We start from the raw sequence: 17,067 nt of genomic DNA on the forward strand, positions 1-17,067 counted from the left end.
CGTGCGGATCCTCGCCACGCCGTCCTCCGAATTGTCCTGCAGTTTGGATCATCTACAGCATCACTGGTTTCATTTCGAATCTGCTTCCACCGAGGGCAAGCCTCATGATTTCTGGAGAGAAATCATAGAGGTTTGGTGATGCATAGTCCCTAATGGGTCTATTACGATCGTTAGCCAGAAGGATTGGATTTGCCATGACGTTTTCGTTTGGTGCTCCATTTCCAGGCTGCTCTACCATCTCTTCTTTATCTGACTGTTATTGTTGGCAGTCTCTTAATCTTCTTCTGAACGTCCTCTAAATCTCTGGGTCGTAATTCATCAGAGATTGAGAGTCTGCAAAGAAATAAGAAAAATTACCGTTAGCACACTATTTTGCCGAAGTCCCCGACAACGGCGCCAAAAACTTGATGAGTTATTTTAAGATGTGGAATTGTGGATGAAATGCGATGATGAAAAATGCGTTGAGCACTCAAGTTTTCTCAGTAGAGTCCAAGTGTAAACCCTACTGAGTTTTCTGGTAAGTCCAAGGTCGAACTCAGGGACTTGGGGAAACAGTATGCGGTGGTGATTTTCAAAAGACTTTGCAGTAACCAAATAAATCAAGTGGTTGTAGGGCATGTTATTTCGATAATAAAAATAAACAAATGTGATGGATTTGATAAAAGTCTGATTATGTGATAGATGCACTGAGTATGCGGATGAACAGGTTGAGAAGGTCTTTAGTTAGCGTTACTTGGGAATGCATCAGACTATGCGATCATGTTACACCCATGAATAACAAGCCATTTTCCAATGCCAATGCGATGCTCCTAAGGCTAGGACGCATGTGTTGAATGAAAAAGTGTCCATAGAGCTTATTCCTAAGTCTCTACTCTTTTCCTATGCGATGATGCAAGGTGCACAAAGGCAAGGTGACCGCACACAATCATATCCTATTTCTAGGATGCATGCGATGCGTTAATAGCAAACAGTGCTTATTCCTTAGCTTCTATCTCTTGATTATGCGTTCTAATCTAACTCTCCCAAGCCTAGATTCTAACCTGACTTTTTCAAGCCTAGATCCTATTCTTAGACTACCCTCTCGAGTATCTCTAATGGACGAATAAAGCATACATAATACAAGATAATCGCATAGAATGAAGATCCCCAGTTGTGCTAGCTAAATGCTTCTTAACTCATTCAATAGATTTAGCTACTTATGCGTGATAAATAGAGAGTGAATAGATATAGAGAAGTAAATTCCATTTCTTTAAAAGAGTTTGAATACGCAATAACAATGGAAGATAAAGGTAGAAGCCTGGTAGTAATCCCTTGTTGTCCAAGGCTTTTACACTGCAACTCTATTTGATTCAAAAGAAGCAGGAGTTGGCCCTCTCTCTGGTCTTGAATCTTCCGACACTCTCTCGAGCTCACCAGAATGATCTATCGGCAAAACTTCCTTCTCTCTCTTCCGCCTTTAAAATAAAAGAAAATCTAAGAACAAGGCTAAAATATCTAAGGAAAAATTCTCTAATTCTCCGAACTTTTCGAACCCCTTTTCTGAAGGATGCCTTTGGTATTTATAGAGCTTCGGGGTGAAGGGCGGCTTCTCTCTTATGATTGCACAGATGGGATGGCTTTAATTCCCTGACTGATGCGCTGAATATTTGTCACCGAAAAGCCGAATGTACTTGTTATCGTTAGCGGCTGTCAACTTAATTTGGATTCAACTGTCATCAGCTTTCTGTCCCATCGTGATTAATTGTGCCTTTCACCGAGATGCGCCTACCAAGTTGTGTCGGCTCTTTGCGACAATCCTTCTTGAGCAGATGTTTGCGAACACAAATCACCGCAAAGCCTTGCGGTAATGCTGCGCTCATTCGTTGATTTCTTGTGATTTCTTTAGATTTAATATTTAAATCAATTCATTGAACTAGTCTTGATCAAGCTAATTCTGAAGTGAATTGTCTTAGGATCTAAGAGTGACCATCATAGATTCTAAGTTTGATCTAAGTTAGTTTTCTTTGTGAGTGTTTGCAAGGATCCTAGAAAGACCTCTAGCTTTGCATCCAATAAGCATCGCGGGCGCTTATCATTACTGTTGAAGGAGAAATTTTGGACCAACCACAAATTACTACGTTGTTTACTAAATTAATGATGAAATTCCAAAATCTTAAATTTTGGACCAATTAAGATTTGACATGTGCCCCAAATTGAAGTTGAAGAAAACTTTCGATGACGCCGTGTGGTTTCATCATGATCGTTGAATTGGATAAACTTAACTTGGTCCAATTTAATATTATTATTATTAGGGTAAAAGTCTCTAAATCCAAAAATAGGTTGAATTTGACCCAGATGTCAAATCAAATCCAAATTAAACTAATTGGACCTAAGAGCCATACTCATAGATCAATCAAGCCAAAATCCAACTAATTGGGCCTAAGAGCCAGGCCTTTGGGTCAACCAAGCCCAAGCCCATAAGCCTACTCGAGAACTCTATAAATAGAGAAGTTCTCCTCATTTGGAGAGGTCAGAAATTCTATACTCCAGAGGACCTAGAGAGAATTCTCCCAACAATCAGAAGACGCCTAAACTTCTAAAGTTGACCACACTTGAAAACGGAAGTCCTTTGAAGATACAAGCATTCTAACCACACTTGAAGACTAAAGTCCTGTGAAAATACAAGCATTCTTCCAAGACTCTATGCTTAATAACTTTCACATGTTCCGCTTCTATACATCAAGCGTATGCATTCAACCGAAAGAGAATCAGAGGATCAAGTACTAGAGATCAAACCACATCACATATCAACATCAACATTAATACCAACTCAAGCTCAACTCCACGAAACAAGTTTCTTCAGAAGCCTCATGTGAACACAAATCCTCCAAGAAGATCAATAAGCTCAAAGGCTAGACATCCAAGAAGATCAACAAGCCCAAAAGTCAATCATCTAAGAAGATCAACCAGTTTAAATATTAAAATTTATTTTGAATGCATCAAATATATTATATTAGAGATTGTACTTGCTATATTAAAATCAATACAAATACAAAAGTCAAATTTCATGAATTAAGTTTCTCCAGAAACCTCGTGCAAAAAAATTGGCACGCCCAGTGGGGCCTCTCTACCTCTTATCTCTCTCTCGTCATCGAAATCAACAAATCTACATATGGCACTAAAGAAAGTTGCATCCAAAGCTATTGTTGCAAGCGAAACTTACATAAGCTTTGTCATCACGGAGAAAATCTGGAAACAGCTGATGGAATCTCCTAAAGGCGGGATCTTCATAAGAGAAAATCCCTGGTTTGACAACTATGTTTCTGCTACTGATCCATCAGATAAAGAATCGCACTTTGATGTAGTGTTTTTCATGGTGACTAACATAGCAGTTGAGTTAACCATGGCAGAGATAGAGAGAAAGATAAATCTCCTCATGAAAGCGGTAGAAGAGTGAGATCATCGCTGCTTTAAGAGATCAAATACAGGCTCAAGAAACTGCTAGTCAACATCGCCAATAAGGGAACTAAAGATTTCCTAGTCCCTGAAGGGAGAAAATACAAGAATGAAGCTAAGGGCACTGAAAAGATTGTGAATAGTGCCACAAGAGAATCTATGGTCGTTCAGATGACCCCGCTGAAATTTTCCTCCAAAGGAAAAGAAACACAGTTTGAAAGAAACCATGATAGCAACCATAAAAGTTCCCAACTTTCAAAGAAAGACAGGAGAAGGTTTACCCATTCTCCAACTCTAATGTTCCTGACATGTTGGAGTAATTATTAGAGAAACAACTCAATTGTTCGAATGCAAGCGACCAAAACAAGCAAAAAAATGTAGATAATCCTAACTATTGTAAGTATCATCGAGTCGTTAGTCACCCGATTGAAAAGGGCTTCATGCCGAAGGAGTTGATTCTAAAGTTGGCTCGTGAAAAGAAGATTGAGCTAGAGCTTGATGAAATAAATCAAACAAATCACGCAACTGTAGCGATGAATTCGAGTGTCCCAACACCATCTGCGTCTCATGTTCAAAGAGAAAACTTCATCCAGTTTGGGACTTTTGAGCCTATAGTCGTTCGGTTCCAACAAGAGATTCTAACAATAAATTTTTGAAGCAAAGATGATCTCGTTGAAGATGACAATGAAGGATAGATAGTTGTGACTCGTCGAAAAGGAAGACAAGCAAAATCCACTAAAAAAGAGTCGTACTTCTATCAAAGCTATAGAAGAAGGAACAAGACTCATAAAAAAAAAAAAGACAAAAAGATGGCATGAAAACCTAAGCCTACTAAAGAAGAAGACAAGGACTTCCCTTAACTTCGACGGTCAGTAACTATGGCAGAATTTATCCCAAGAAGCTTCCTCGATATCATCAAGAGGAAGTATCAGAAGTTATTGCATGTCATGTTGTCAGCATAGTAGAAGCTGACAACAATCATATAACTACTAAATAAGTTGACAACTCAAAAGAAATGGAGCAAAGAGTTCCTGTCTTCGATCATATCAAGCCTTCAACTACTTTATCTTCAGTCTTCCAAAGATTGAGTATGGCCACAATAGAAAAAGAAAGCCAATGTTCAACGTCTACCAACTCGAACTTCAGCTTTCAAAAGGCTATGTATCTTCACATCAAAGAAAGATCGACATTCAACACTACTTTTTATCGTCTCAAGATGACAAGTGATCAACATAAAAGGAAGATGAAAACCTTGAAGTTTAGACCATTTCATGAAGAAAACAACGATGAAAAGATTCACAGTCGTATCACTTCACGCATGAAGAGGAAGTTTTCTGTTGATATAAATACAGAAGGTTCTTTGATGGTAAAGCCAAAACTCATCATATTGACGAATCCTACAAATGAAGAGGATGATCAAAGCCATGATGAAATTAGAGCTTTTGAAATTTAAATGTAGAAGCTTCTTATCGCAAGAGCCTAAACTGCATGGTGCTTCTAGCCCACATGAGCTTAAAAGGTGAACGACCCAAAAAAAATCTCTTTGTGAACTACGTTATGACTTGATCCCTAATCATTGTAAAACGTACGTAGGCATCTTGAAAGAAAATTTAAGTTCAACCCAAACAAACAAAAAGATTTGAACTACGTCATGACTTAATCTCTTTCTTCAAGGGTACGTGGGCAACTTAAAGAAATTTAAGTTCAGTTCGTCAGAAAGGATACCACAACAACCTAAATATGACACTACAAGATTGATGTTGATCATCCTCATTAAAGAATGAAACTCCAAATTGAAGATGTTCATCCCTAAAGGGAAACACAACAAATTGAAGATGTTCATCCCTCATAAGGAGCTGACACAGTAAATTAAAAGCACACACTGGTATGGCGCTTTCTTCCTCTTCGAAGTCAAGTTTGGAGGCTTCACTACTTCCTCGTTGAAGTCAAGTTTGGATGTTTCGTTGCTTACTCTTAGAAGTTCAAGTTTGGTGCGACTTCCCTACTTCCTCTAAAAAAAATATTATTCTCTATAGCTTCACTCCTTCTCCAAAAGTTGTTGCAGTTCCGCCTCCTCTATAACGACGTTGTTGCTGTTTCTTCCTCATCTCCAAGTTTCAAGATCAGACTGCTGCTTTGATGGTTGCACTGCTGTTTCTCCATCTACGGATTTGATGGTTGCACTGCTGCTTCTTCGTCTTCAAGTTTGAGGGTTGCACTATTGCTTTTACAACTCTAAGTTCGATGGTTGCATTGATGCCTCTCCATCTTTAAGTTTAGAGGTTTCATCGATGCTCCTCCGTCTTTAAGTTTAGAGGGTTCGTTGATGCTCTTCCATCTTCAAGAGGCTTCGTCGATGCTTCTTCATCTTCAAGTTCAGAGCCTTCATCGATACTCCTCCATCTTCAAGTTCAAAGGCTTCGCTGATGCTTCTCCATCTTTAAGTTCATAGGCTTCGTCAGTGCTTCTCCATCTTCAAGTTCAGAGGCTTCATCGATGCTCTATCTTAATGCTCAAGTTTGGAGGCTTTGTATTGTCATCTTCATGCTTAATGTCGTGAAGTCAAGCTTAATGAAGAAGATTCACCGATGCTTTGTCAAACTCAAATGCAGAGAATTCGCCGATGGTGCAGAGGATTCACTGATACTTCAAGCTCAAATTTAAAGGCTACGTCGATGCTCCTCCATCTTCAAGTTCAGAGGCTTTGTCGATGCTCCTTCATCTTCAACTTCAGAGGCTTTGTCGATGGTCTTCCATCTTCAAGTTCGAAGGCTTCACCACTTCCTTTTCAAAGTCAGGTTTGGATGTTTCGCTCCCTTTTCAAAATATTGGTGCAGCTTTCTTCCTTCTCCAAATTGTTAGTGCAACTTTTCTTCCTCAAAAGAAAAAAAGTCAGGTAAGGCTTCATTCCTTCTCTAAAATGTTAGTGCAACTTCACTCCCTCCCTGAAATGTTGGTGCAGCTTCGCTCCCTCTACAAAAATGTTGGTATGGCTTCGGCTCATATACAAAATCAAGTTTGGTCCGCCTGGCTTCATCTCATATGTGAGATCAAGTTTGGTCCATCTAGCACCGCCTCGTATGTGAGATCAAGTTCGGTCCTCTTGCCTCTACCCCAACTGCGCAGTCAAATTCAGTCTGCCTTGCTTCATTTCATCTGTGTGATCAAGTCCAATCTACCAGGTTCCGCATTTGATTTGCCAAGCTTTGCCTTATGTGCAAGATTAGGTCACATACTAAGATCAAAGCCAATAAGGGGCAGAGATCAGAGCCATTAGAGCACTGAGTTGGAAATCGATGGAATGTTGAAGTCAAAGACTAAGGTTGGGACTGACAGAATCCTCAGGTCGCATATTAAGATCGAAGCCATTAAGAGGCGAAGATCAGAGCCATTAGAGCACTGAGTTGGAAACCGATAGAATGCTCAAGTCAAAGACTGAGGCTGGGACCAACGGAATCCTCAAGTCGTGTACTAAGATTGAAGCCAATAAGGGGTGGAGATTATAGCCGTTAGATCAATGAGTTGGAAACTAAGAGAATGCTCAAGTCAGAGAGTGAGGCTAGGACCGATAGAATCCTCAGATCGCGTACTAAGATTGAAGTCAATAAGGGGTGGAGATGAGAGTCGTTAGAGCACTAAGTTGGAAACCGATGGAATACTCAAGTCAAAGACTGAGGCTGGAATCGACAGAATCCTTAGGTCGCGTACTAAGATGAAAGCCAATAAAGGGCGGAGATCAGAGCCGTTAGAGCACTGAGTTGGAAATCTACGGAATGCTCAAGTCAAAGACTGAGCCTAGGATTGACGGAATCCTTAGGCCACATAATACGATTGAAGCTAATAGGGGGCGAAGATAAGAGCTGTTAGAGCATTGAGTTAGAAACCAACAGAATTCTCAAGTCAAAGACTGAGGTTGGGACCGACGGAGTCCTCAGGCCACGTACTAAAATTGAAGCCAATAAGGGGTGAAGATTAGAGTCGTTAGAGCATTGAGTTAGAAACCGACGGAATACTCAAGTCAAAGATTGAGGCTAGGACCGATGAAATCCTCAGGCCGTGTACTAAAATCGAAACCAATAAGGGGCGGAGATAAAGCCGTTAGAGCCCTGAGTTGGAAACCGATGGAATGCTCAAGTCAAAGATTGAGGTTGAGACCGATGGATTCCTCAGGCCACGTACTAAGATCGAAGCCAATAGGGGGCGGAGATTGTTGGATTGAGGAAGCAAGTAGCGGAAGTAAATTAGGATCATCAAACATTCTAACTCATTAATTTTGGCTTTAAACTAAACATGCTCATAAACTAAAAATAGAGTTTCAACACTAACCTTTGAAGTACCTTTGATTCAAGATTTTCAATTGCAATCTCCTTGATTTTAGCTCGTGAACCACCACAAGCACTTCCCTACTATCTTCTTGGTGCCTAGGATTGAGTTGTGGGACTCAAAATAAGCTTGGATTAAGGGAATAAGGAGAGAAGGTTTCTGATTTTACACAATACGAAGAACAATTCTTCAAAGAGTTTTTCTCAGCTTCAGTAACAATTGCATTCTCTTTTTTCCACTCAAAATTCCAGTCTTATATGGCATGACTTTCATGCAGTTAACAGCCTTTCATGAATCATAGCTCATGCTTGAATTAATTGGGCTGAAGAAGAATGGAAACTGCGTGAGCTGCTAAAATTTGAAAGTTGGGATTTTTCCCATTTTTAAATTTTCTTTATAATTTATTTTTAAATCTGATTTCAAAAATCAATTTAATTTATAAATTGAAATTTTATTAATTTTAAAAAATTAATTAAATAATTAATGTTCTAATAAAATTAATAAATTAATTAAACAATTTAATTAATCTTATTAATTTAATATCAAATATTAAATTAATTACTCACCAATTCTATTACCATGAATCTTTATTTGTGAATTTAATATTTAAATAATATTTAAACTTGTAATTATATCACATAATTACTAATTCCCTTTAATTCTAATTTGAACATTTCAAATTAACTTATCACGCTACTCTAAACCTAATTCATTTATGGGCTAGTAGGGGACTTGGTAGATCTATAGATCATGGGCTCCAACAATCCGAGATTAATTGGTTAAACTATTTACACCATATTAACCCCCATTCGTTAACTGCTAGGTTACTCCACTAAAGTCCGTAGTTGCACTCCCCTCACTGTAGATATATTGTGTCCACTCGATATAATCATGATTAGTAAGTTAACCCTTCACAGGTTGCTTGTAATAATGGTTGGGTCAAAAGGTTGCTTTACCCCCGAGATTACCTCTTGTTCCTTAAGTCCCACTAATCTTCTAATGAACAATTGATTTGTGATCCAATCATCAAACTGAGTCCCTCTCGAGTCAATGGGAGGGTGAGCCCCTTGTTTAAGACCCGAAGTTAGTACTTAAGGGAATAACCCCTCTACTATCCCTAAAAGTGGGTAGGAGTGAATTCCATCTTGCACCCTATGTCCCCATCTATCTACCCAGTGTTACCCCTGAAATGGAAGGTTGATTGAGCCGACGTTATTGAGCCAACCCTCACCTATACAAATCTAAGGATAATCCTGAATAAACAGGAGTTCATAGTTAGCTTAGGATTACGATTAAGTTACCTAGATCATCGTTTTGAAATAGTCAATCTTAAATAGTAAACAACGTTATAAAGTAAGAGTGACTTATCTTGCGGTCCGATCATGTGCAAACTCATTGCACAGGACGCCCTCACTCCTCATGTCATGACATGCACGAATTAGGATCACTTCGTTTGTGGCACTTTACAACTCTTTGTAACAACTACAGATTGGGCAACATCTAATGTTACCAGGATAAGGCACCCAACTTTATTCATATACTATAGACCATTTTGACTATTTACTCAAACCTGATCCACTTTTATGTCTCCACATAAAGTTCAAGTACTTATGTAACATTCACAGATTTTTTAGTTTATTGGATTTATTTTTAAAACGAAATAAGCAATTCATATATTCAACAACAACTTATTGAATTTTCAGAAATAAGTTTTTTGTTTACAAACCACGAGTTTTAGGACATAAAATCTAATAGAGATCAGAGTCGTTAAAGCACTAAGTTAGACGAGTTTTAGGACATAAAATCCAACAGAGATCAGAGTCGTTAAAGCACTAAGTTAGAAATCGACCAGAATGCTCAAGTCAAAGACTAAGGCTGGGACTGTCGGAATCCTCCGGCCACATACTAAGATCGAAGGCAATAAGGGGTGGAGATCAGAACCGTTAGAACATTGAGTTGGAAACCGACAGAATGCTCAAGTTAAAGACTCAGGTTCGAACCGACGGAATCCTCAAGCCACATACTAAGATCGAAACCAATGGAGGGCGAAAATCAAAGCCGTTAGAGCAATGAGATAGAAACCGACGGAATGCTCAAGTCAACAACTGAAGCTGGGATCGACAGAATCCTTAGGTCACATACTAAGATCGAAGCCAATAGGGGGCAGAGATCAAAGCCATTAAAGCACTGAGTAGGAAACCAACGGAATGCTCAAGTCAAAGACTAAAGTCAAGTGATGGAATCCTCAGGTCACGTACTAAGATCAAAGCCAATAGAGTATTTAGATCCTCAAGAACCTAAAACAACATCTTCAAGTCACGAACTAAAAGCGGGCTTGTGATCCTTGATCCGCGTTTTGTTCGTAGCTACAAAAAAAAAAAAAAAAATGGGGGCAAGTTAGTAAATTAAAAAAAAATGAGGGTGATAGAAAATTTTGAAGAGATTTGTTAAAATAAATCACATCAAATGGAAGTTAGAAAAGGATAAAAAAAAAAAAAAGAAGAAGAAGAAGAAGAAAAGAAAAATAAATAAAAAGAAGAGAGAAAAAAAAGAGAAAAAGAAAAGGAAACAAAAAGGAAAAAAGAAAACAAAAAGGAAGAAAAAGTATAAATAAAAAGGAAAAAAGAAAAGAAAAAGAAAAAATAAAATAAAATAAAAAGAAAAGAGGAGAGAAAAAGAAAAGGAAAAAGCGAAACAAAAAGAAAACAAAAAGGAAGAAAAAAAATAAAATAAAAAGAAAGGAAAAAAAAGAAAGAGAAAAGAGGAGGAAAAGAAGAGAAAGGAAAGCTCACAAGAAACGGAGGGAATGCAGATAATATAGTGTTTGAGGTTCTATTTATGTTTCTAACAAATTAGTAAATTTAAATTAAATAAAGATTTGATTTAAAATATTAGATTTTTATTAGATTTTCTAATTTGCTTCTATTCCTCTTTTAAATTAATTTTTTTAAAAAATTAAATAAACTTGATTTTATTAGATTTTGCCTCAAATTTATCTTCAACAAACCTTTGGACATATTTCAAATTTTATTCAAAAACAAATTTAAATTGTGGATAAAATCTCAAATTAAAATTTGGTCATATTTCAAATTTTATTTAAAATCAAATTGTTGAACTTTGAGATATAATTGTAGATAAATTCTCAAATTAAAATTTGGGCATCTTCCAAATTTTATATCAAATTCATACAAATTTATGTTCTTATCTCTATTTCCAAATCAAATTATGAGAAAGATCTAAAATTCATCTCAAATTAAAACTTGGCCATATTTCAAATTTTATTCCAATTTTAAATTATCCAAATTGAGTTTTTATCTTCAATCGAAGTAAATTAGGGATAAAAAAAATCTCAATTAATCTCTCATTAAAATTTGGGCATATTCTAAATTTTATCTCAAATTCAAATCATCCAAATTTAGTCTTCTATTCTCAAAACCAAATTAAACTAGGGATAAAGTTTTAACTATCTTAGATTAAAATTTGGGTCATATTCCAAATTTCATAATAAATTCAAATTTCTAAATTTTTATCTCCAAATCACATAAAATTGGGGATAAAACTTGAAATTTTTCTTAAATTAAAAATTTGGTCATATTCCAAATTTTATTTTTAAAATGTAAATTCTTAAGTTCTTATCTCCAAATCAAATTAAATTAGGGATAGAACTTGAAATTTTTCTTAAATTAATAATTTGGCGATACTCAAAATTTCATTTTAAATTCAATTTTTTTTATAGTTTTATCCCAAATCAAATTAAATAGGTTGATCCAATTTAATATTATTATTATTTGGGTTAAAGTCTCTACACCAAAAATAGGTTGAATTTGACCAAATGTTAAATCAAATCCAAATCAACTAATTAGGCTAAGAGTCACCAAACAAGCAAAAATCCAACTAATTGGGTCCAAGAGCTGCCCATGGGTCAACAAGCCTGAGCCCATGAGCCAGAACTCCATAGAAGCTCTTCTCATTTGGAAAGGTCAACAATTCTACACTCAAGAACCTAGAGAGAATTCTCCCAACAATCAGAAGACGTCCAAACTCCTCAAACTCACCACACTTGAAGACGGAAATCCTTTAAGATACAAGCATTCTGACCACACTTGAAGATTGAAGTCCTTTGAAGATACAAATATTCTTCCAAGATTCCAAACTCAAGAACATCCACACGCTCCACTTCTATACATCAAACGTATACATTCAACCAAGAGAGAATCAGAGGATCAAGTACTAGAGATAAAACCACATCGCATCAATCAGCATCAACATCAACACTAACTCAAGCTCAACTTCACGAAACAAGTTTCTGTGGAAGCCTCGTGCGAACACTAATCCTCCAAAAAGATCAACAAGCCCAAAGGTCAATCATCCAATAAGATCAACAAGCCCAAAAGTCGATCTTCTAGGAAGATCATTCAGTTTAAAGATTAAAGTTTATTTTGAACGCATAAAAAAAATTATTATATTAGAGATTCTACTTGCTATATTGAAATCAATACAAATACAAAAGTTCAAATTTCACGAATTAAGTTTCTCCAGAAATCTCGTGCGAACCATTACAATAAGGTTCAATTAATATTTATTTATAGCAAAAATAATCTTTAAAAAAAATTAATTAACTTTTAGTTTCTTTAAATTAAAACTACTCAATTTCATGTACTTGTTTTTTTTTTTTTTTTTTTTTAAAAAAAATGTTTTTGAACAGAATTAAAATTACAACACATTTTTAAAACTATATTGTCAATTCAATAAATTTAGTAGCGACAAAAAAGTTCAACTAATATTCAATTATAACATAATTGAACTGAAAAATCTAGATAGTTTTTAGTAATTATTTATCTTTTGAAGAAATAATTTTTTATTCATCTTGAATTTAAAATCTATTATTTTTTTTTTCAATTATAAAAAAATGAATCAAAATATTTATAAGCATAGCAAAATTTTACTGTCTATATGCGATATACTACGATAGATGGTGATAAACTACTATCTATATCTATTTGTATCATAATAGACACAGATAGTAATCTATCGCGATTCATCGTAGATAGATTACGATATTTTACTATTATTTATAAATATTTTTTAGAATTTTGTCATTTAAAATAATAATTTTTTTTCCTAATTGAAACAACTATCTCGTTGTACCACTAATTTTTGTTGACTAGTCTCAATAATTCTCAAAACTAATACCCCAAAAACCACTTTCAACTTATAAAACAATCAATTTAATTCTCTCTTCTCTCCTTTTCCCCATCTCTCTCCTATCTCACCAAACCTATCTCATTTTTTTCATTTCACCATTTATCTCCTTCTCTATTTTTGCTTCATTTCCTTTTTCTTTTCATTTTCCATTGTTTTTTCTCTGCCTTCATTATTTTTCATTTTCTTCTCTCTTCTTTCTTCATTTTATTTAGTTCATCGTAAAACGGAAAGGAGCAGTATGATCGGTCAATCGACATTCTCAACCATTCTAAGACTGACGTCGACCGACCGATGCACACCTCTACCATTATCAATCCAGGTCAAGAGTTATGAGAGGAACATTGAAAGAATCTCTAGGTAATTGGCCTTCCAAAATCAAATGATGGGACTAGAAAAGCTGTCATTGAATAATAATTGAGCTGTTGATGCTTCATCTGACCAACTGAATTGCCTTGTTAGCTAGCTAGCTGTGTGTAACTGAATGCACTCACTTGTTCCTCAAACTTAATGGGAGTGGGGAATTTTGATAGTTGTTGGGTGAAAATCAGAGGCCCGCCACAAGCGATAAGGAAGGAACTCTACATTTTAAGCAACATCTAAAAAACTGAGGAGACAATTTGATGCTCACCCAAACAAAATAACTTTCTATCTTTTCTATAATGTATGCAAAAATCAGCTTGTTTAGATTTAGCTCCTGTAAGCATTTTACTGCTTCTCTAATGAAGAAGAAACGACAATCTGATGGTTGAATCTAAGTTCTAGTACATGCTCGCTACATTGTAGGAATCTTGTAGCAAAGCCATGATCATAAGATAATGCAACGACCCAATCGACTGCAATGAAGAACATTGAAATTTTCAGCCAATTTCGGGGCCGAGATGCTCCCTTTAGAAAAATGACAACAAAAGTATTGCATTATTTGCAGTTAACAGCTTTACATATATGACTCTTGCAGGGTTGGTGCTATGTCTACAACATTACTTGACCTCAAATTAAGATGCACAATCTATCGTATACAACATTGGTAATGTATTATACATTGTATGAACAAAAGTAAGATCATAAGCTTCACAATATCATGAGTCTATAACATTAGCAAAAAAGAAGAAAGTAAAAAAGATCAATAGCTCACCTTCAAACAGTTTCAGGTTTGGATTTCTTTCAGTTCAAGTACCATTTCTTCGCAAGTGATGTGATATAGCAGGTGATCCTTCAAACAAATTTGATAGAGAGTTCTCTAAATCATCCGACGTGTACTTTATGTACTTCCCGGAATGCCTTCCGCTCTCTAATTGATTTCTAAACCTTCCTAAGAAGGAGCGATATGCTGGAATCACTTTCTCCGAAACAGATATTATCAGCTCATCACGCAGTTGAGCATCTGATACCTTCCAAGCTGTTTGAACCCTGCAGATTTCCTCAAAACCTGCATTGAAATTCTTGAACTTTTCCTTCAAAGCTACCTTGGAGGCATTGCTTGTGCTCCCACTAATACCTTCATCCTTTAAGCAAGACAAAACTTTGCTCCAAGAAGCTCTTAGGTAACTCGTTTCATATTGGCGAATTTGGCCGCTATGCCTGCGAAGCCAGTTATCGCCAAGTAGCTGGGCAAGCTCAGAATCTTTCACTTTTTTCACTATGTACAATATATTGTTCATTAGAAATATGTACTGCATAGCAATATCCTCGTACAGCTTGGACTTTTCCATAAGATTGGACTCCAAAGATGATAACAACATTAATAATCTACGAGCTAAAGGCGACGTACTTTCCAACTGCAAATTATCGTCGTTATGCCTCTCATTTGGCATGTCTTGTACTTCGTCATCTTCTAAAAGAGAGTTAATTGTCTTACTGTAATCAACCAGCAATCTAACATAATTCATTACATATCGAATAAGTGGGTGAATCTCAGCATTTTGCATTGCTTTCTTCGAATTTTCGTTTTCAATGGCATTCTCAAACTCGACAAATGTCCCTGTGGCTGCTTCTCCCAGTCCAGACAAAACTCCATGTGCTTCATGGATCAGAAACTCATCAGAAACCATGGCTTCCAAGTCGGGCAAAACACTGGCCAAAGCATCGTACATATCCAAGATTCGGAACAGCTTCTCCGGTGACCTCTTTCCAATAGCCACTGCCTCACCAAAATTCAACAGCTGCATTACACACCCTTTTGCTGTTTCATTAAAACAGATCTCCTTTGATTCACTGGCGCCATTGAAAATCTGATCACAAAGCCTCTTCTCACCTTCCAAAATCAACCGGACTGTAATTTTGACGGCCTGAATCCATTTCTTCATCTTCTCGTCCAAGAATTTCCAGTCACTTTTCTGAACCTCCTCAATGCTGAGCCGTTCGACGCCAAGAATCATCAAACACTCATCCAAAGCATCACGACGAACGGTGCTGTAGACTTGAACACACTCCTTTTCATATCCAGAGCGAATCATACGGTCCGCAATCTCCGAAAGATCAACAGCCGCATCGGGATGGATCAAATCGACCCAAGAATCTTCTCCAATTGTCGCACCTCGCTCATGGAATCGCCCAGAACTGCGACTTTCCTCACTGAAACTCTCGAATTCGTCGTCAATTTCACTGTAATGGGAAGCAAATGAGAGGTGAACTCTTCGGATCGAGCCATAAAGCCGCTCGGCGTCGAGAGGGACTGTACTCTGGATCAGGATATGGCGAAATTCGCTCTCAAGCCGACACATAGCCATTTGGATCGCGTTTTCCGCTCGATCTACAATGTCGGTTGATTCGGACCCAATCGAAAGCTCATCCACTAACTGGAGTATATCATCCACCGCTGATAAATATTCAGCCGCCTCGTCCGGCCAATCCTCCCAATTAACCGACCGTCTAGACACATCGAAATTAGGGTCCCATCGGAGAATCACCTTCTCAGCGGCGTCCAACCTATCGTTCTTGGTCTTAGAGTCGTCACGGTTGATCATACTACCAATACTGGAAAGACGATTATCAAAACTGGAGAGAATCAGGAGCATATCCTCACGAACCTCTTTCGGGGTATTGAGGCTCTTGACGATCTGTTGAGCGGTGGCCAAGACGTGATCGTCGTCGCCGCCGACAACATTGGTGTTTGTGGTAGCCATGGAGGTTGTGGGTTCACCGTTTTAGTGGCAAAAAGCTACGGAGGCTGGCAGCTCCGGTATGGGAAAAGTAGAAGACATATCCATCGCCAAAATTTGGCCCTACGTCTCTCACGTTTTGGGGAAGAAGATGAAAACAAATTCAGAGGGATCTGGAACAGAACTGAAAATCCCCCAAAAAGTGGGTTGGAATTGAATGAAGGGAAGAAGATAGAGGTCGGGTTTAATGGCGGAAATGGAGAAATGAGAGTGTTTTTGGCGGGTTGGAAACTGGGAAAAGAAGGTTTGTTTGGGAGTGATAAATACTAAAATTGTGGAGTGAGACAAAGCATCTTCCTTTCCAGTTTCTTTCCTTTTCTTCATTTCTATGCTTGTGTTGCTTTCCAAGTAGAAGGGCAATGATTAGATCCGGTTTAAGCTTAACTTCTCTCTATTTTTCCATCATAAAAAAAAAAATTATTTTTATTAAGAAATGAAAACGTCACGTGTTAGCATTTCATTTGATCATACTTGAGATGTACCAAAATAGCATTTCATCATGTTTTTCTTAAGTAAAAAAGTACATATCATCCATTTTTGTACATTCTCTCACTTCTCTTGCATAGAAAAATAAAAATAGGGGTGTGCATCCGTTGATCAACGTCAGTTTTTCTCGATCTATTTTTGTTGATCTTAGAATAGTTGAGAATGACAATAAATCGACCATACAAATAAAGTAGGCGCTTTGATTTCGTATTTTCGATAAATTGAAAAAACAAGCGAAGAAAGGAGAACAAACAAGAAAATGAAAAAGAGCGAAGATAGAGAGAAAGTGAGAAACAGATAAAAAGACATGAAAATGGAAATAAGAAAAAATGGATGAAGTAAATAAAACAATGGAAATTAAGAAGAAAACAAGGAAGCAACAAGGGAGAAGAAGAAACTTGGTGGAATGAAGAAAGAGAAAAAATGAGGTAGCTCGAGAGAGAGAGAAAGAGAGAGAATA

General features: G+C 37.0%; 1 protein-coding gene across 2 annotated transcripts; it reads right to left on the reverse strand.

Annotated features, from left to right (window-relative positions):
- Positions 1-13,330: 13,330 nt before the first annotated feature.
- Positions 13,331-16,418, reverse strand: LOC120069551 (exocyst complex component EXO70B1-like). 2 transcript variants are annotated; one of them, XM_039021338.2, is made up of 2 exons: positions 14,096-16,418; positions 13,331-13,541 (listed from the first exon to the last, which is right to left on the reverse strand). In XM_039021338.2, the coding sequence occupies exon 1, from the start codon at positions 16,083-16,085 to the stop codon at positions 14,130-14,132; it is 1,956 nt and encodes a 651-aa protein (XP_038877266.2). In that variant the 5' UTR covers positions 16,086-16,418; the 3' UTR covers positions 13,331-13,541; positions 14,096-14,129. The 2 variants fall into 2 exon arrangements, with proteins under 2 accessions (XP_038877266.2, XP_038877265.2); XM_039021337.2 differs by having other exon boundaries at positions 13,331-13,796; positions 14,096-16,417.
- Between the last annotated feature and the right edge of the window lie 649 nt (positions 16,419-17,067).

Source organism: Benincasa hispida, unplaced genomic scaffold (genome assembly GCF_027475165.1).
Source record: "Benincasa hispida cultivar pf3 unplaced genomic scaffold, pf3_genome.v1.1 HicScf1848, whole genome shotgun sequence".
Lineage (NCBI taxonomy): Eukaryota > Viridiplantae > Streptophyta > Magnoliopsida > Cucurbitales > Cucurbitaceae > Benincasa > Benincasa hispida.

Bases quoted from the DNA above. Each gene is read 5' to 3' on its own strand.
- LOC120069551 (XM_039021338.2), bottom strand. From the start codon at position 16,085: ATGGCTACCACAAACACCAATGTTGTCGGCGGCGACGACGATCACGTC.